Source organism: Octopus sinensis, linkage group LG4, assembly GCF_006345805.1.
Source record: "Octopus sinensis linkage group LG4, ASM634580v1, whole genome shotgun sequence".
NCBI lineage: Eukaryota > Metazoa > Mollusca > Cephalopoda > Octopoda > Octopodidae > Octopus > Octopus sinensis.
This window is the reverse complement of record NC_043000.1, coordinates 149,762,667-149,784,089: the sequence shown is the minus strand read 5'-3', so window position 1 is coordinate 149,784,089 and position 21,423 is coordinate 149,762,667. Positions and strand designations below refer to the sequence as shown.

At 39.7% G+C, this 21,423-nt stretch overlaps 1 protein-coding gene and 1 long non-coding RNA gene across 2 annotated transcripts in view; one reads left to right on the top strand and one right to left on the bottom strand.

Annotated features, from left to right (window-relative positions):
* LOC118763155 overlaps nucleotides 1-2,982 on the bottom strand; it is a 14,371-nt gene extending 11,389 nt beyond the window's left edge. The window contains exon 1 of the long non-coding RNA XR_004998915.1: nucleotides 2,967-2,982. This is a non-coding gene — a long non-coding RNA (uncharacterized LOC118763155). The remainder of the gene's footprint in view (nucleotides 1-2,966) is intronic.
* LOC115210935 (coiled-coil domain-containing protein 13-like) overlaps nucleotides 1-21,423 on the top strand; it is a 139,151-nt gene that overhangs the window by 41,830 nt on the left and 75,898 nt on the right. Inside the window, exons 2-7 of the mRNA XM_036502562.1 lie at nucleotides 5,838-5,939; nucleotides 9,438-9,539; nucleotides 11,697-11,768; nucleotides 13,351-13,456; nucleotides 14,323-14,462; nucleotides 17,718-17,756. Coding sequence (XP_036358455.1) covers nucleotides 5,838-5,939; nucleotides 9,438-9,539; nucleotides 11,697-11,768; nucleotides 13,351-13,456; nucleotides 14,323-14,462; nucleotides 17,718-17,756 — 561 coding nt within the window. The remainder of the gene's footprint in view (nucleotides 1-5,837; nucleotides 5,940-9,437; nucleotides 9,540-11,696; nucleotides 11,769-13,350; nucleotides 13,457-14,322; nucleotides 14,463-17,717; nucleotides 17,757-21,423) is intronic.

The following is a 21,423-nucleotide window of genomic DNA, read 5'->3' as shown; positions in this document are numbered from 1 at the left end:
ATCAGAGAAGGTAGGTGCCTTTGTTTTGAATTTCTCGCACACACCACAGGGATGTGAAAAGTTGCTGGAGAAGGATGTAGAGACGTTGAAGTTGACGCCACCTGCTGAGCTGACAAGCAGTGTAGCGAGACGAACAGTTACGCATAAAACAATGAAAATAGCAACGAGAAGGATGGAGATTGCAACAGTGGAGGAAATCGAAGAAGAGTTGAAAAGCATTAAAAAATTAACAACTTATATAACAAGAGGAAGGAAGTATGCCACCATGGAGGTGCGCTTTGCGACAGAGGAAGGGGTAATCAGGCATGCAACGGAGGCAATAAGATTGAAGGAGTGGATAAGGCGGTGAGCTGGGAGAAACGTTAGCATGCCAGGCGAAATGCGTAGCCATATTTCGTCTGACGTTACGTTCCGAGTTCAAATTCTGCCGAGGTCGACTTTGCCTTTCATCCTTTCGAGGTCGATAAACTAAGTACCAGTTACGCACTGGGGTCGATAAACTCGACTGAATCCGTTTGTCTGTCCTTGTTTGTCCTCTCTGTGTTTAGCCCCCTTGTGGGCAGTAAAGAAATAGGATACTTTTGCCGTCATACTGTGGCAAACATGTGGCCAGAGTGCATTTTATGTTTTATGTCCCCATTGTGGTGTTGTGTCTGTCCTTGTTATGTCCCCCCTCTGTATTGTGGCCATGGTGCCAAATAAAGAAATTCAGTAGTAATAGAGTCGTTGTATGAGTTCTCAATTGGAGTCAGTGTCAGTTACGTGATATATATGAGTTCAAGTTACCATCAAGGTAGATGTTTCAAAGTCGTTGTCTTGCAGAACTCTCAGCGATAGCACAATAGATGAGTCAAAGATGATAAGATGCAGAATACTGCCACAGCACAATTGTGGTGAAAAGAATATTACAGTCCGGCAATAATATGCAAGTGGACGTGGATCCACATTATAATAGTGTGTATGTCTGTCTATCTGTCTGTCTGTCTGTATGTATGTATGTATGTATGTATGTATGTATGCACGTATGTGTGTATGTGTGCACAAACATGTTCAGTTTATGTATGTATGTGTATATATTTATGTGTGTGTGTGTGCAAGTGTGTGCATGTGTGTGCGTGTGAGTGTGTGTTTCACTATTCAACAGACAAGAAAGTCGATTTGTTGTGTGTGCACATACACACACACACACACACACACAACACATATTGATTTTCATGACTGCTGAATAGTGAATCCCACACTTGCACACACACACACATACACGCCTACATGCATACATGATGATGGGCGCTCCCGTGGAAGATGGTGAATGAGCGTACAGCCTTTGCCAAACAACTTGCACAAACAATTTGTTTATCGTGATCAGATGTTCGTGCCACACATCAGCTCACTCACTCCATCAAATCAATATTTCCTGAACAATTGCACATTGTAGCACATAGGCATAGAAGTGGCTGTGTGGTAAGTAGCTTGCTTACGAACCACATGGTTCCGGGTTCAGTCCCACTGTGTGACACCTTGGGCAAGTGTCTTCTACTATAGCCTCGGGCCGACCAAAGCCTTGTGAGTGGATTTGGTAGACGGAAACTGAAAGAAGCCCGTTGTATATATATATATATATATTTCTTTACTACCCACAAGGGGCTAAACACAGAGGGGACAAACAAGGACAGACAAAGGGATTAAGTCGATTCCATCGACCCCAGTGCGTAACTGGTACTTAATTTATCGACCCCGAAAGGATGAAAGGCAAAGTCAGCCTCGGCGGAATTTGAACTCAGAACTTAATGGCAGACGAAATACGGCTACGCATTTCGCCCAGCATGCTACCGTTCCTGCCAGCTCGCAGGAACGGTATATATGTATGTGTGTGTGTGTTTGTGTGTCCGTCTTTGTCCCCCTAGCATTGCTTGACAACCGATGCTGGTGTGTTTACGTCCCCGTAACTTAGCGGTTCGGCAAAAGAGGCCGATAGAATAAGTACCTGGCTTACAAAAGAATAAGTCCTGGGGTCGATTTGCTCGACTAAAAAAGGTGGTGCTCCAGCATGGCCACAGTCAAATGACTGAAACAAGTAGAAGAGTAAAAAGTAATATCAGGTGTTGGAGTGATTGCAGAGTAATATGAGATGAGGTGTTTTGCTCAAGAATACTACATGCATACAAAAATTATGGTAAAAAAGGTAAAACGATTTTCTGTATCTTCAGAAACAAGTAAGAAAATAAAATGGTGGTGAATGAGAAAAGAACCTCAGCCAATGACTGGTACAGCGGGTACATACACATACATGCATATACTTACATGCGTACATACATACAAATACATATACATACACAATGGTGCATGTTGTATATATGCAGTCACACAGATATACACAAACGCATGCAAATATACATATACACACACACACATACATACATACATACATACATACATACATACATACATACATACATACATACATATAAAAAAGATATATATGTATATGTATCTATGTGTGTAAGTGTATAAGAAAGACGATAGTTGTATGGGTGTATGTGTGTGTGTGTGCGTGTGAGAGAGAGCATGTTCAACTTTATGTATGTGTGTATATATATATATACATATATATGTTTGTGTGTATGTGTCTGTGTGTGTGTATTTGTGAGTGAATGTGTGTGCGTATGTGTCGCTATTCAACTCATGGTCATGAAAGTCAATGTGTGTGTGTGTGTGTGTGTCTGTGTGTGTTTGTGCATGTGCATGAGCACTCGTGTGTGTGTGTGCTACCGTGTGTTTCAATTCTCACCTTTCTCATGGACTGCTGAGGCAAATGTCAGTTTCAACAGGACATGAAAACAAAAGTAAATAAATAAGAATTCTTCACCAAAATTGCCAAAATTGGCATTTATGAGACTCATATCGAAAGATTGCTTTTTTACATGTTTTCCAGTATAATTTGCCTCTTTATTTGGTATTTCGATTACTCTTTACTCTTTTACTCTTTTACTTGTTTCAGTCATTTGACTGCGGCCATGCTGGAGCACTGCCTTTAATCGATCAAATCGACCCCGGGACTTATTCTTTGTAAGCCCAGTACTTATTCTATCGGTCTCTTTTGCCGAACCGCTAAGTGACGGGGACGTAAACACACCAGCATCGGTTGTCAAGCAATGCTAGGGGGACAAACATAGACACACAAACACACACACACATATATATATATATACATATATACGACAGGCTTCTTTCAGTTTCCGTCTACCAAATCCACTCACAAGGCATTGGTCGGCCCGGGGCTATAGCAGAAGACACTTGCCCAAGATGCCACGCAGTGGGACTGAACCCGCAACCATGTGGTTGGTTAGCAAGCTACTTATCACACAGCCACTCCTGCATGCTAGCTTAAAAACAAAGCAGTATTTATATCAGTAATTCCTGAAGTGGGTGCTAACGCTTCCCTAAAGGGAACTGGAGAGCTCAAGCAAGGCACTGGAAGAGAAAGAACATGGGGAGGAAGACAGGAGTGACGGAGGGGGTGGGGAGAAAGTAATAAACAGTAGAAAACTAATTGATTCTCCTAAAATTGTTCCCTCTGTGTTAAATACTGTAAAGGCATGAACATATTAAATGAATACGCATACACACACACACACATATATAGTCGACAGATGAGATCTAGAAATTCTTAGTATAGAAGAGGCGTAGGAGTGGCTGTGTGGTAAGTAGCTTGCTAACCAGCCACATGGTTCCGGGTTCAGTCCCACTGCGTGGCATCTTGGGCAAGTGTCTTCTGCTATAGCCCCGGGCCGACCAAGGCCTTGTGAGTGGATTTGGTAGACGGAAACTGAAAGAAGCCTGTCGTATATATGTATATATATATATATGTATGTGTGTGTATATGTTTGTGTGTCTGTGTTTGTCTCCCCCAACACTGCTTGACAACCGATGCTGGTGTGTTTAGGTCCCCGTCACTTAGCGGTTCGGCAAAAGAGACCGATAGAATAAGTACTAGGCTTACAAAGAATAAGTTCTGGGGTTGATTTGCTCGACTAAAGGCGGTGCTCCAGCATGGCCACAGTCAAATGACTGAAACAAGTAAAAAAGTAAAGAGTAAGACACTTAGTGCTCATCTGATCCAAACTTAGACTTTGGCATCTTTACAGAGGATCAATTTCATTGGTTAAAGAATGGCTATAAGAGGGATCAAATTGAGCAGATATGGGGGCAATTATGTGGATAAACTAATTAGCTATGATAAATATAACAGTTTGGGTATGAAATACAAAATATGTATATCTGGCATCCGTGTCGGTGACATGTAAAAGCACCAACTGATCGTGGCCGTTTGCCAGCCTCCTCTGGCCCCTGTGCCGGTGGCACGTAAAAAAGCACCATCCGATCATGGCCGTTGCCAGCCTCGACTGGCCCCGTGCTGGTGGCACGTAAAAGGCACCATTCGACCATGGCCGTTTGCCAGCCTCCTCTGGCCCCTGTGCCGGTAACACGTAAAAAGCACCCACTACACTCACAGAGTGGTTGGCGTTAGGAAGGGCATCCAGCTGTAGAAACACTGCCAGATCAGACTGGAGCCTGGTACAGCCCTGGCTTCCCAGACCCCAGTCGAACAGTCCAACCCATGCTAGCATGGAAAACAGATGTTAAACGATGATGATGATGATGTATATGTAAAATGAGAGAAAGTAAAAAGTGGAGACTATCAGATGATATATTTATCACCTGATCGTCTCCACTTTTTACTTTAAGTGACAAACACTGTCACCAATGCCCAAGTGGTAACCTTCTCTATCTAACTCTTCTTAACTGCAACTGCATTGCTCTTTAATACAACATGAGTCTGATGTTGTATAAATAGAAAAGTAATGATGTAAGTTCAGCCATAGATGCCAGTTTATCTGAGTATATGAATAAATTGATATATAATTATATGGGTTAAAAAAAAGAAAGAAATGTCTATATGAGTTGGTGCAGTTTCTTCTTGTTAAAAAATTAGGTGCATCAGTGTTTGGTCCAGCACATGATGATGTTGGACAACATTGTAGCTAGCTGATCTGACGAGATACTTGGCTGTCAAACTCTGGCTGCACACCTGTTGATTAACATTCATGTCTCTGGCATCCTGTGAATATAACAGCATGCCGGTGGCACGTAAAAAAAACACCATCCAAGCGTGGCCGTTCGCCAACCTCGTCTGGCACCTGTGTCCGTAGCACATAAAAAAAAACACCATCCGAGCGTGGCCGTTCGCCAGCCTCGTCTGGCACCTGTGTCGGTGGCACATAAAAAGCACCCACTACACTCACGGAGTGGTTGGCGTTAGGAAGGGCATCCAGCTGTAGAAACACTGCCAGATCTGACTGGCCTGGTGCAGCCTTCGGGCTTCCCGGACCCCAGTTGAACCGTACAACCCATGCTAGCATAGAAAGCAGACGTTAAACGATGATGATGATGATGATGACACATTCACTACAACCTCATACAAAAGATGTCACCAGATTAAGAACCATATTGGTTTCGAATTTTGGCACTAGACCAGCAATTTTGGGGAAGAGGATAAGTTGATTAGATTGACCACAGTACTCACCTGGTTCTTATTTTATGGTTCTTATTTTATAGAACACCAAAAGGATAAAAGGCAAAGTTGATCTCAGTAGGATTTGAACTCAGATGGATGAAACGCCACAAACATTTTTGCCTGGTATACTAATGATTCTGCCAGGTCATTGTTTCCGAATTAAGCACTATATTAATATGTTTTACAACAAATATACCTAATCCACACTGACCTAGAAAGATGGTGGTTAAAATGATCTGTATATCTTGCATTCTTATTTTAGGAAGTAGCCAACCATAACGATTCGGTGGAAAGGGAAAAGAAGAATTTAAGAAAAATGGAACTCTCAAACACTTTTGGGGTCGATGATAGCCTAAACTTGGAGGTATTTGTTCTGTTTACTTTTAAGTATAAATATATAGATATTTACATTAATAGATCCAACTTACACAGAGTACATATGACAGAGAAAATTAAAGGGCAGGAGTTAAGGTGTTATAAGTCTAACAGCTGTTTCTGGGGTCTTGGAGATCTATCATAATGTTGGTAGATGTAGTTCATTACAATATGTGAGCTCTAATGGAAGCAATCAACATTGGATAAATCAAGCCACAATCAAACTGTTATATTTAATATATCTAATTTGTTTATTGACATAAATGCGCAGGAGTGGCTGTGTGGTAAGTAGCTTGTTTACCAACCACATGGTTCCGGGTTCAGTCCCACTGCATGGCACCTTGGGCAAGTGTCTTCTACTATAGCCTCGGGCCGACCAAGGCCTTGTGAGTGGATTTGGTTGACGGAAACTGAAAGAAGCCCGTCGTATATATGTATGTATATATATATATGCGTGTGTGTGTTTGTGTGTCTGTGTTTGTCCCGCTAGCATTGCTTGACAACCGATGCTGGTGTGCTTATGTCCCCGTTACTTAGCAGTTCGTCAAAAGAGACCGATAGAATAAATACTGGGCTTACAAAAAAGAATAAGTCCCGGGGTCGAGTTGCTCGATTAAAGGCGGTGCTCCAGCATGGCCGCAGTCAAATGACTGAAACAAGTAAAAGAGAGAGTAAAGAGAGTAAATGCCTTTATATGTATATATATATGTGTGTGTATGTGTGTGTGTGTGTGTGTGTGTGCATTACTTTTTGACTAACTGCCATAAATACGAAGGTGAGTCAAAATGTAATGTAAATAGAAATTGTATTACATTCTGACTGACTGTCGTATTTTATAGATATAACATTGTAGAACCTAAAGAGAAATCTTGGCAGTACAGTATCAAACATTCAAGATATGGGTCTATTCCATCATTAGCAAACAAGCTTATGACTAGTGTGCCTGATTTATCCAGAGGTGTCTGAAACTATGAAAAAAATCATGTCGCTAAATCAACTAAAGATTTATGCTATTTTAAAGCACTTCAAGACTAATTCTGCCAACAGACTATTGTTCTCATACATGCCTTCATTCATACTATTGGCCTCTTATAAAGTAGAATTTTGCTGCTGATTGCCAAATTCAGAAAAGTGTTTTTCTTGGAGAAGTATTGATCCAAGTGTCTGTTAGTGATTTTTTGTACATACTATGTTGCTTAAACCAGCAACTGATATAAGGTTCCTTTGAGAAATAATACAATACTATAATGAATCGACAAAGAGAGCAAGGGGGATGAAGAAACAACATGTAACTTTTTATACAAGTAGAAGAATGAAGATTTAACATTACCACACATTCACTTTAAAAAAGAAACCAAGTCAATAGTTATTATTTGCCAGACATTTGAGGAGAGACACTAAAGGAGAGTTGCTATTTCTTATGAAAGAGTCATTTGTGAAGAAAAAGAGATTTCTCTTACAAATATAATGATAGCTGCAACTGGAGGAGCTCTGCTGATGGGCTACTACCACTGATTCATGGCACATTTAGAAAAGAGCAATACCAAATGTGTTAGATAGGCATTGTATGGTTCATCAACAACATAAGCTGCAAGCAACCTTAATTGTTGTTTGCATTAAAGATTTTATCGAAATCGATCAAAAATCAATGGAAATTGCAGTTGCCGGTGGCACATAAAAGAACAATCTGAATGTGGCCATTGCCAGCGCTGCCTCGAATGTGCCTCCATGCTGGTGGCACGTAAAAAGCACCAACTGATTGTGGCATTGCCAGCCTCGCCTGGCACCTGTGCCGGTGGCACATAAAAAGCACCCACTACACTCACGGAGTGGTTGGCGTTAGGAAGGGCATCCAGCTGTAAAAACACTGCCAGATCAGACTGGGCCTGGTGCAGCCTCCTGGCTTCCAGACCCCAGTCGAACCATCCAACCCATGCTAGCATGGAGAACGGACGTTAAACGATGATGATGATGATGATGATGTACAGCAATTAACAAAATCAGAAACAATTCCCACGGCAAATTATTTGGTCAGTTGTGCCAACAAAACAATGAAGAATTTCATCAGTTGCTCTTCCACACTGAACTTCACTGGTTGCCCAAAAAGTACTTGCTTGAATTAACTGTGTAATATTTTTGTGATATTTTGCTATTTATTGAAAACAAAAATGTTTTTTGTTTTCATATGTGACATATTTTAATTTTTAAATCCAACAAAAGGAGAACCTTTGATCCTTTTTAGTGGAGATGCATCACTTAGCGAATAGGGTGCTGCACTCATGACTAGCCTCCTGTCCAGTGGGAATATATACAATTTAAAATGTGGGAAACCAGCTTTATGAGCTTATGGCTCATGAAGGCCTTTTGATCCTGTTGATCTTGGTGCTGTGTTGACAGGCCCTGTCACTCTGGATTGGGTGGCTTGAGTGACTGTGGTGTATGTAAGACATTCGAAATAAAGGAACCTACCTTCTCTTCGCTCAGATGGAGACCCTTCAGCGGTAATGGATTCTTCAACACAGCCCGACCTGAACTCTAGAGATAGCAGCTGCTTCTCCCAAACCTTAACAACCTGCTGACCCATCTTACCTGCTCGGCGACCTGACTTGAAAAGGCAGAATCCTGCATTCGCTGCGCGCGTGTCACTGCTGCCCCTTCCGGTCAGCTCCCCAGCTGCTGACATCATCCCACATGACGTCATCCCACAGTGACAAACACTGTCACCAATGCCCAAGTGGTAACCTTCTCTATCTAACTCTTCTTAACTGCAACTGCATTGCTCATTAATACAGCATGAGTCTGATGTTGTATAAATAGAAAAGTAATGATGTAAGTTCAGCTATAGATGCCAGTTTATCTGAGTATATGAATAAATTGATATATAATTATATGGGTTAAAAAAAAAAGAAATGTCTATATGAGTTGATGCTGTTTCTTCTTGTTAAAAAATTAGTTGCATTAGTGTTTGGTCCAGCACATGATGATATAGGACAACATTGTAGCTAGCTGATCTGACGGGATACTTGGCTGTCAAACTCTGGCTGCACACCTGTTGACTTACATTCATGTCTCTGGCATCCTGTGAATATAGCAGCATGATACATTCACTATAACCTCGTACATAACATGACACCAGATTAAGAACTATATTGGTTTCGAATTTTGGCACTAGACCAGCAATTTTGGGGAAGAGGATAAGTTGATTAGATTGACCACAGCACTCACCTGGTTCTTATTTTATGGTTCTTATTTTATAGAACACCAAAAGGATGAAAGGCAAAGTTGATCTCAGTAGAATTTTAACTCAGAGCATAAAGATGGATAAAATGCCACTAAACCTTTTGCCTGGTATACTAATGATTCTGCCAGGTCACTGTTTCCAAATTAAGCACTATATTAATATGTTTTACTACAAATATACCTAATCCACACCAACCTGGAAAGATGGTGGTTAAAATAATCTGTATATCTTGCATTCTGATTTTAGGAAGTAGCCAACCATAACGATTCGGTGGAAAGGGAAAAGAAGAATTTAAGGAAAATGGAATTCTCAAACACTTTTGGGGTCAATGATAACCTAAACTTGGAGGTATTTGTTATGTTTACTTTGCTGTAAGAACATCTTTGAAAAGCACAGGCATCTGTATGTGTGTATTTTGATCAATTAATCCTTCCTTTTCTTTTTAACCCTAAAAAGTAACATGTTTACATAATCTGTTTACAAATATTTTCTCCTTGTAACTTCTGTGTACCCACAACCACATCTTCATCCTCTTTACTATCTCCTCTCACCCTACTCACTCTCCATTCCCTCTTTAGTTCCTCTCCTTTCCCACCTCTCCCTCTCTCTCTTCTTTCTGTTTCTAATGAACATAGCCACATATCTCCTGGAAAACACCCATTTCTGTCCTATTTATGCTTTAACCTCTCAACCCCTGGCACAAGGCCATCTCCCTCAATACTACAGCCCTCATTTGAAGGATTTTGTCTTGCAAGTTATTGGTACCTACCACTTGAAAGGCACCCAGTACACTCTGTAAAGTGGTTGGAATTAGGAAGGGTGTCCAGCCATAGGCACCATACCAAAGCAGACAGCAGAGCCTGGTGCAGTCTTTTGACTTGCCATCTCCTGTTAAACCATCCAACACATGCCAACATGGAAGGAGAACATTAAATGATGATGATGATGATGATGAATAGTAGAACAGAAACAACATCTATAGTAGCAGTGGTTGTGGTGGTGGTGGTATTGGGAGTAGTGGTAGTAGTAGTGAAAAAAGCCATTTGCTATAATTTTAGATGTTAAGTTGAAGAATGGGAATAGATTTTAATTAGGTAATTTTACAACCTAATATGTATTCATGTTTAGAATAACTTCTCTCCATATTTAAATACCTGACGAATAAATCAGAGCTGGAATCGTGTAAGTAACAAATTATAATACACATCAGATGTGGTGTGCAAGAGAGAAGACTGTGCTGGTATGTTCATATGATGCATAGGGACAAGGACAGCTGTATAAAGAAGTTCCAATCTCTTATTGTGGAGACAACATATGGAAGAGGTAGACTCAGGAAGATGTGAGACAAGGGGATCTTTGGATTGTTGAGCTTCAGGGATGCAATGACAAGTGACTGGAACTTCTGGTGATTTGTTGTGCTTGAGAAGATATGGTCAAGCTAAGTGAAATTGTGGTTGTGGTCAGTGCTGGTGACATGTAAAAGGCACCCATGTTGGTGACATGTAAAAGACAACCTGTACATTCTGTAGAGTGCTTGGCGTTAGGAAGGGCATCCAGTCCTAGAAACCAAGCCAAAACAGACTGGGGTCTGGTGCATCTCTCTGATGTACCAGTTCTAGTGAAACCATCTAACCCATGCCAGCATGGAAAACAAATGTGAAATGATGATGATGATGATCATGAAATATCCTCTAAACTATCAAGAGGAATTACACAGTTTGTTTGTTGTTTAGTGAATGACAGAGATCCGGTCTGCGTAAGTGGATTGGCCTTGAAATAAGAGAACATACTTGCTTTCGCTGTTATTTAGCGCCAGATCATTCTTGATATGGCAGTCTGACCTATGGGGAGAAGTACCTCAGATGTGATTATACTGTCATTCGTTTCAGATAGTGTATCTAAAGATAACTTTATGCAATGTGCCCTTCGTATTCTTAAAACAGCAAAATATGATTTGGCTGCTATTTAAGGTAGGGGCTACCAAACAGAGGCTTTCTCATTGGTTTGTAAAAGGGCAAAGTTTTTGAGTATAGTTGCAAGCTATTTTAATTTTTATGTTAATAATGTTTTAATACATGTATGTATGTGCATATATATATATATATATATGTATGTATGTACTTAAGCATATGTATGTGTATGCATTTAGGTATGTGTATGTGTGTATGCATGTCTGAATATATATGTGTATATAAGGCGGCGAGCTGGCAGAAACGTTAGCACACCGAGCGAAATGCGTAGCTGTATTTCGTCTGCCGTTACGTTCTGAGTTCAAATTCCGCCGAGGTCGACTTTGCCTTTCATCCTTTCTGGGTCGATAAATAAAGTACGAGTTTCACACTGGGGTCTATGTAATTGATTTAATCCCTTTGTCTGTCCTTGTTTGTCCCCTCTATGTTTAGCCCCTTGTGGGTAGTAAAGAAATATATATATATATATGTGTATTTTTGCCATAATGTCTTGCTTTATCATTTGTTCAATATGCTATATATAATTATTTTAAAGGTGCTTGATTTGACTGACTCCAGTGTATCGAAAAATACTGACTCACCTTCAGTCAACAAGAATCAAATACGAGTAAGTAGTTACATGTATAATTTGTTACAGTGGTGATAAACTTCAGATATCTTGGAGTGAGGGGGAGACATAGTACTTTAAGAGAATAGAATTTGCTTCAGGTAGGAATGATAGTGGATAGGTGTTGCCAAGAATTTTTAATTTACAATAAGGCACAGCATTGATTTTCCAGAGCGTTTGGTTCCAAAGCTATTCCAGAATACAAATTTTTTTGAGCCAGCAATGGTCACACTACAATAAACAAATATTAAATTTACTTAACACTTTAGCATTCACATTACTCTTATCAAATTTAGGGCTTACTTATTCACATTGTTTTGAATTAACTATGAATTATCTTGCAGCTTTGAGATTTCAATGATTGCGTCGCCTTACTGGCACTGGTGCTGGTGGCACGTGAAAAAACATTCGAGCGAGGTTGTTGCCAGTGCCGCTGGACTGGCTCCTGTGCGGGTGGCACATAAAAAGCACCATTTGAGCTTGGCCGCTGCCAGTACCACCTGACTGGCCCTCATGCTGGTGGCACATAAAAGCATCCACTACACTCTTGGAGTGGTTGGTGACAGGAAGGGCATCCAGCTGTAGAAACTCTGCCAGATCAGATTGGAGCCTGGTGCAGCCATCTGGCTCACCAGACCTCATTCAAATAATCCAACCCATGCTAGCATGGAAAGCAGACGTTAAACGATTTTGATGATGATTGTTTTATTCTTAGAATGACAATGTAGGGTAGGTGTGAGAGGCTGGATCTAGTCAGTTTGAACAAAGAAACAGATAAAATATTTAAGCCAGATATGGACGGTTTGAATGCTAAAAGGTTAAATAATTAAATGAAATACAGATACTGGTACATATGGCCTAGTGGTTAGAACACTGCATGCACAATCACAAGATTGTGGTTTCAATTCCTAGACCAGGTGATGCTTTGTGTTCTTGAGCAGAACACTTCATCTCACGTTGTTCTCTGATCTCTTTGATACTCGATGCGTGGTACACTATGCTCCTGTTCAGACAACATCAATATGATGGAGAGAGTGAGCTAACATGCAGCACAAAAGTTTGATCACTATAAACAAATCATTGTGCAGGTCATTCAGCAAAGGAACTGAACACATATGTCATCTTCAATGGGAGAGAATAGATGATACAAGTTTACTAATGCTGTACTGTGTAAAGCACCGGTCCTTGTAAGGTACCAGTAAACTAGTCTGGTGGCTGTGGAAAACTGAAGTTCCTGCTTGTAAATTAGAGTGGATTATAAGAGATTTCAGACCATCAGTGCCTGGAAAGTCAGTGTTTTACCAGTATTGGAGTTTATATTTACCAAAAACCTTCAGTCAGATAAACACAACCTGTGGCTTTCCAGATTGCTACTGTTAAACATGACATACAAGTGTTGTGTTGAAAAGTGATGTGTGAGTCTTTTGATGAACTGCATACCGACAGTCATCCTAATCCTTTGTCACCCTCGCCATGAGGTTCAAGGCCCTCCTTCCACAAATATGCCTCAGATTATAAAGGTTTTTTAAAAAAAACTTAAATGAATGCATATGCATTTATTTATTTTTATCTTTATTCTTAGGGTTTGAAAGATGAAAATGGGAGGCTCAGTCAATTGCTGAGGGAAAAAGAATTTGAAATACGACAACTTCAGAAAGGACTTTCAACACAGAGTGACAGCATAAAATGTAAGTTGGTTTATTAGTTTACTCTTTTGTAATAAACAAAGCAAAAGAAAATGGCTGTGTGGTAAGAAGTTTACTTCCAAACCACATGGTTTCAGGTTCAGTCCCACTGCAAGGCATCTTGAGTAAGAGTCTTCTACCAAAGCCTTGTGAGTAGATTTGGAAGACAGAATCTGAAAGGAGCCCATTATGTAAGAGACTCTGTATGTCTATATTCTCTATCTAAATTAAATGTCCTTTTCAAGCGATGCCAAACGTTTTGTTTTTTATTTTTACTTTAATCTACATCTACCTGCTCAAGGAAAAACCGTTTCTAGCCTTCTGTGGTAGGCAGTTTCAACACCACACTTTCAGTTGCAGTTCAGGCTGGAATTTTAGTAGTAAAACTAAAGTGTGTATGTGTGTGTGTGTGTGTGTGTGTGTGTGTGTGTGTGTGTATGTGTATGTGTATGTGCGTGTGTGTGTGTGTATGTGTGTGTTTGTGTGTTACTGTCTCATTTCCTTGACATTGTGTGATAGTTGTAAATGAGTGCCACTGTCATGCAAGTGGTATCTTTCATTTCCAGTATTCTGTGGAAACATGTCTAGTCACAAGGAAGTAGTACCTTACTTACCTAGAAACAGATGAGGGTTGACAACAGGAAGGGCATCCAGCTGTAGAAAGTCTGTCCCAACAAATTCCATTGACATGTGCAAGCATGGAAAAGCGGACATTAAAAATGATGATGATATTCATGATGATGATGATGATGATGATGATGATTTACTGATTTACTCTTCTACTTTGACAAGACTTCTTTTTATTGATGCAGTAATCTAATAAAAAAACCTATCAGAATTATATTTACAAGAGAATATTTTACTTGTAGTGCCAGAATTTACAAACGATACTGCAGCTATGAAAATTGTTGAACTCTCCAAAAAACTGCGCAAGGCAGTGTCAGATCTGGAGGTTGAGAAAACAAAATCAAGATGTTTGGCAAAAAAGTATGAAGTACTGAAGCAGGAGGTAATTATGAGAATGTTAATTTATCTTGAATTTTAATGTATTATTTAAAATTTTATAGTAATTTTGATGTAAGATCAAATATATAGTGCAAGTATTTATTGACAATAAACATACCTAAATATAAGAATATCTGTGTCACCACTGGATTTTACATCAAGAATTTTGCAAAACAAGTAGATAACTGTATATATATGTATGTATATATATATATATATATATATATATATATATATATATATATAATATATATATATATATAATATATATATAATATATATATATATATATAGAGAGAGAGAGAGACAGATAGATAGATAGAGATAGATAGATAGATAGATAAAGATAGATATGGCTTGTCTATGGTGTTACCTTGGGTTTCATGTCCACAAAGTGCTTAACTTCACAGTGTTTCTTCAGACCCTAAAACCCGTTGGCTTATGGCCTCCCTAACAAGTGGCCTCTCTAGCAAATGGAAGAAGAAAAGACTTCATTAGTCAACAACAAGCGATTGTCTCCCTTTGACCACCATTAATTGACCCTATTGGTGTGTGGATCCCAGGATGCCAGCAGGAATTTCCTGAAGTGCAAGCAAGGTCTGAAGACTTCTCTCCTGGAGTTAAGGATGTTCCCCAGGTCGAGGAAGTTCTTTAATACCCTTGTCTGTTCAGCTATGCTCAATTTATAACACTTGGTCCCATTCATATAGGGGCCTAGATTTTCTTGGATTTTCCATGATATTACGTGTGAAGTTCCATCATCTCTCAGCTGCCATACATGGCTGGCTAAGGACATAGCATATCTCATTTCTGGGATCCTGAAAGAGGATCTGTGGTTGGAGAGGCACTGTTTGAACATGTTACCGGAACATCCAGTGTATCTCCATTTTCAGGTGTTGCTGACTCTTTTTCTGTTGATGTAGATGCTGCTGCTACCTTTGTTGTTGGTGCTGGTGTTGTTGGTGTTGGTGTTGGTGTTGTTAAAGCTGGCAACAACAACAACAATAGCAGCAATGTCTACATCACCAGAAACAGTATCACCGACACCTGCACATGGAGATACATTGGATGTTCCAGTAACACATTCAAACAGTGCCTCTCAAACCACAGATCCTCTTTCAGGATCCCTGAAAGGAGATATGCTATGTCCTTAGCCAGCCATGTATGGCAGCTGAAAGACAATGGAATTCCACCCATAACATCATGGAAGATCCTAGAAAATCCAGGCCTCTACAAAATGAGACCAAATGTTGTAAACTGTGCATAGTTGAATAGATGAGGATATTGAAGGACTCCATCAACCTGGGGAACATCCTTAACTCCAAGATGGAGGTCTTTGGACCCTGCTTGCACTTCAGGAAATTCCTGCTGGCATCCTATGATCCACACACCAACATGGTCAATTAATGGTGGTCAAAGGAAGACAATCCCTTGTTGACAGAGTAACAAAGTCTTTTCCTCCTCCAATTTCTTGAGAGGCCACTTGCTAGAGAGGCCATAGGCCAACAGTTTTTAGGGTCTGAAGAAATGCTGTAAAGCTAAGTGCTTTATGGACGTGAAACCCAGGGTAACCCCATAGACCAGCCATATCTATCTTTATGTATATACCCTACTGGTCTATAACTTAGAGTGTGCTTCTCTTTTGAATTTTTTTTACTGAAGGTATATATATATATATCATCATCATCATCTACTTTCCATGCTAGCATGGGTTTATATATATATATATATATAAATAATAGTAGGGAATATAATTCCAAAACTTACAGGGAAAAATTCAATTTAGCAATTTTAAATCAAATTTCACAATATATAATATATGTATATAATTTAGAGAAAAAACCTCTATTAAGCAATTCAATAATGAAAGATGTTTTTCACACCATATAGAAAGCATATACTATAAAAAAAAACTTATTCTAAAAATCAATAAAGTACAATAAATTTACTATTTATTGTACTTTATTGATTTTTAAATTATATATATGTATATATATATATATATATATATATAATATATATATATATATATATATACACATATATATATATATATATATATATATATATATGTGTGTGTGTGTGTGTGTATATATGTTTATTTATTTATAATTTATATATATCTCTGTTAAGGGCAAGCAAGTAAGTACACAGACATAGCCACATGCTAATTGAAGATGCCAAATGGCTCTAAACAAGAGGAAGAAATAAAGAATTTTAAAACTTAATGTTCTGTGCAAATTATTAAGTAACAAACAAGATTTTAATATAAAAGATCCAGATGAGGTTAGCAAGCTGGCAGAATCGTTAGCCTGCCAGACAAAATGCTTAGTGGTATTTCATTTGTCTTTATGTTCTGAGTTCAAATCAGCCGGGGTTGACTTGTCTTTGACCCTTTCAGGGTTGATAACGTAAGTACCAGTTGAGCACTGGAAGTTGATGTAATCAACTTAACTCCTCCCATGAAATTGAAACCAATATAAGGATATAGATAAGGTGGCCAGTTGAAACCAATTTTGCCACCTTATCTATAAGGATATAGATAAGGTGGCAAAATCGTTAGCACACCAGACAAAAAGCTTAGCAGTATTTGTTCTTACATTCAGTGTTCAAATTCTGCCAAGGTCAACATTGTCTTTCATTCTTTTAGGGTTGATAAAATAAGTAGCAATTGAAGTCTGAGTTTGATGCAATCAACTTACTCTTCCTGCAAAATTGCTAACCTCGTATCAAAATTTGAAACCAATATATGATATAGACATTATAAACACCAGTTTGCAACAGATCAAAAAGTATTTTCAGGCCTGCGAATGAGACTCAAACCACATACCAGTTGTTTGCCAAGTGACTATGTTGCTGACTACATTATACAGTAAAAATCCTTTCCTTCTTGTTTGTTCATATTCTTGGCATTTTTTTAGTTTTGTCTCATTGAAAACACTGTGCTGAATTTGGCTGCTTCACTCTATTGAATGTTAGTTAAACAGCTTATCTTGTGAACAAATGAGGTACTTATCGAGATAATGCTATAAAGTTAGAGAACTATTGGAAGCATAAATGACAAGGAAATGGTCAGAGGCTTTTAGTTGGATATTCCTTATATATTTTATCTGAAACTGGTATCAGTGATCCTGTTTTGTTGACACAACCAAATACATAAAACTATGAATAAGTGTTTTAAGAGTTTGTGATTTTCCTCAACCAGAATTTTGCTGTTGTAATCTTTCTGTTATTGTAACAAAAATGTTGTTCTTTTCAGGGAAAAGATATTACACAAGAACCCAAAGATATAACTGATGTGAGTATTATTTAAAATTCAGTAGTCAGACATAAACATATGAGGGTTATACCAAAAGTAATGCAAAAGTGGGCATAACATCATCATCATCATCATCATTATCATCGTTTAACGTCCGTTTTCCGCGCTAGCATGGGTTGGATGGTTCGACCGGGGTCTGGGAAGCCAGGGGCTGCTCCAGGCTCCAGTCTGATCTGGCAGTGTTTCTACAGCTAGATGCCCTTCCTAACGCCAACCACTCCGCGAGTGTAGTGGGTGCTTTTTACGTGCCACCTGCACAGGTGCCAGGGGAGGGGGGTCCGGCATTGGCCATGATCGGTTGGAGCTTTTAACGTGCCAGCAGCACGGAAGCCAGCCAAAGCGGCGCTGGCAACGTTCGGACGGTGCTTTTTATGTGCCACCGGCACAGAAGCCAGTCGGGGCGGCGCTGGCATCGGCCACGTTCGGATAGTGCTTTTTATGTGCCACCGGCACAGGCATCACAACTACTATTTCCATTGATATTTATTTCGACGGTCATTTCTATTAACTGACATTGGTTGTTGAAAATGCACACGTTGGTAGAGTAACTTTTCCTTTGTACAAAGATACTATTTAATACATTTGCCCCATTGTTTTGAACCTAACTCTCAAATCAGTTCACCATTGTGTTCACCATTGAGAATTTATGGAAGAAGTGGTTGAACTGAGCCGTGATGTCCTTCTCCCAACTCCACTTCCAAACTGGCGGAAACGTGCGGGCGGGCAGCTGAAGACCTGGGTTACGATGATCAAGGAGGACCTCTCCGTGCTCACGGGACCGCAGGTGATTGGCCTGCGCTGATGGAACCATGACTGGCTTGCTATCTCCAGTGAACTGGCGCAGGACCATCGTGCGTGGGCTGCCATGGTTCGAGATGCCTCGAGGGTGGTAGAAGAAGCCGACTCGACCCACCCAGGGTGGACGTCGCCACAAGTACAAGTATAAGTAGTAACTCTCAAATCCACTTTGAAAAATTTCAGACGTACACTATCTGCACCTACTATTTCATTGCCACTTTCACTTCATCTGTGTTATTAAATTGTCCCTGAAGACTGTCCTTTATGGTACTGAAGAGGTGGAACTAGGAGAGCAACAGATCTATGCTGTATAATGGGTGGACGACTATTGAGCAGCCCAGTTTGCCAACTGCCTGATTTGTTGCTAAGATATGTGTGGTCATGCACTGTCATGGTGAATGTGGATTGTTTTCAGATTCATACTTGGTCTCTTCTGCCTAATGGTTCCCCTAAGCTGTTTGTGTGTCTTAATATGTAACTCACTATTCATGATAACAGCTATTTTCCAGAATATCAAAGAGAGTGACACTCTTGCCATCTCCAAAAAGCAGTTATGGATTTCTGTTCCAATTTCTGTCTCTTGAACATTTTTAAGTCTTAAAAGAAGAGGTGTAATGAGCTTTCATTTCTGGATCATAAAGATATGACCACATTTCGTCCTCAGCCACCAGAAAGAAAAAAACAATGTGACGTTGGCTTCAAACACTCCCAGCAGATCCAAGCATTCCTCCACCTTTTCTCCTTCAAATTGAGTATTAACTACTGAAATAGCCACTTTACACACAATTTCTTATACCCCAAATCCTCCACTGTCTTCTGTAATGCATTGTAATCATAGTCTAGTTGTGCATCACAGATTGTCACTCATCTGTTTGTGCAAATAAATTCACATCAGGGGTTGCAGTCGATTGTCTCCCCCTGCACAGTTTGTCTTCAATGCTTGTTTCCCCTTCTTTAAACTTCATTCATTTGAGAACATTGCTCTGTAAACAATTTGTGGCCTTCTGCAGATGCTGGAGAACCTACACCTCATCCTTCATCAAGAACGCAATGACAGCATATTGCTTTTCTGCTTGGAACCCATTATTTCCATGCAATGAAGAAAAACAAGAAGAGTTACTCTTCTGATAAGCACTGTTTCAACTATATGTTTCTTAATGAAGTTATGACCTGCTTTTGCATTACTTCCGGTATAGTCCTTGTGTGTGTGTGTCTGGTCCCTCATGACAGCATGCATTTGAGCTCTTGCCCTTTGACCCAACAAAACATTGAGAATGTGACCGCTGGAAGGAAAGATAGAACTACATTAGGACTCAGCTAGTACTCATAATCAACTTTTTAAGTTGGTTTGACAAAGATATAACATGCTGCCTGGTCCAAGAATGGAACTCACAACTTTTTACCTACCTATGGTAAGAGTGGATATGGGTAGATAAAATTGGCTTCATCTATCTATTTTCTGAAATTTAATGTGTATATATGTCTACAGTTTAACCTTTTGTTATCAACCTGGCTGAAATCGACTCTGGCTTTGAGTACAAATGTCTTGTTTTCATAAGTTCTGAATTAAAATCTTCCACCAAACCTTAGTCACAATTTATGTTCCTAGCACTAGCTTAATGATAACTAAGTTATTTTACTAAATTCTTTGTTATATTTAAAGTAACTGAAACACAGAACATCTGAAAATAAATACAATAACAAATGGGTTAATTACTGTAAAGTAAATAGACTGAATACACTAGAGTTAATTAGGAAAAATGTAGCTAATTAGTATATAGATAAATTATAGAGATTTAAGAAAGTCTCCAAAGATAATTTAGTAGCGAGAATGAGTGAGAAAAATAAAAAAAGATAAATTAAACCGTTGATAAGCTATAATTACATTGGCAGTAATATTAATTGGATGAAGAAAAATAGAACATGATAAATTAATAGAGGAATGGAAGTAACATATGGTTGGCCATATGTGACTTGTATGGGTATAATGATACATATATGCAAATTAAACCCTGCTAGGTAGTTCTAAGCTTTCAATTAGTAACCAAGTCATAAACATATCATCATCATCATCATTGTTTAATGTTCGCTTTCCATGCTAGCATTGGTTGGGCAATTTCATTCAGGACTGGCGAACCAGATGGCTGCACCAGGCTCCAATCTGATCTGGCAGAGTTTCTACAGCTGGATGTCCTTCCTAATACCAACCACTCCGAGAGTGTAGTGGGTGCTTTAACATGCCGTTGGCACGAGGGCCAGTCAGGCAGTACTGACAACGGCCATGCTCAAGTGGTATTTTTTACGTGCCACCTGCACAGGAACCAGTCCAGTGGCACTGGCAATGACCTCGCTCGAATGTTTTTCATGTGCCAGTAAGGCGACGCTGGTAACGATCACGTGCCACTGGTATGGAAGCTTGTCAGCTGCTCTGGCAGCGACCATTCTCGGATGGTGCCCTTAGTACTCCACTGGCACGAGTGCCAGTCATCGAATTTGTGAATTTGATTTGATTTCAATTTCATTTGCCTCAATAGGTTTTCGCAAGCAGAGTTTAGTGTCCAATGAAGGAAAGGTACATATAAGTGGGCTGGTTACACCCCTGACATAGGCCACGGGTTATGGTCTCACTTGGCTTGCCGGGTCTTCCCAAGCACTGCATATTTTCAAATGTCTCGGTCACTAGTCATTGCCTCAGTGAGGCCTAATGTTTGAAGGTCGTGCTTCACCACCTCATCCAGGTCTTCCTGGGTCTACTTCTTCCACAGGTTCTCTCAACCGCTAGGGTGTGGCACTTTTTCACACAGCTATCCTCATCCATTCTCGCCACATGCCCATACCAGCACAGTTG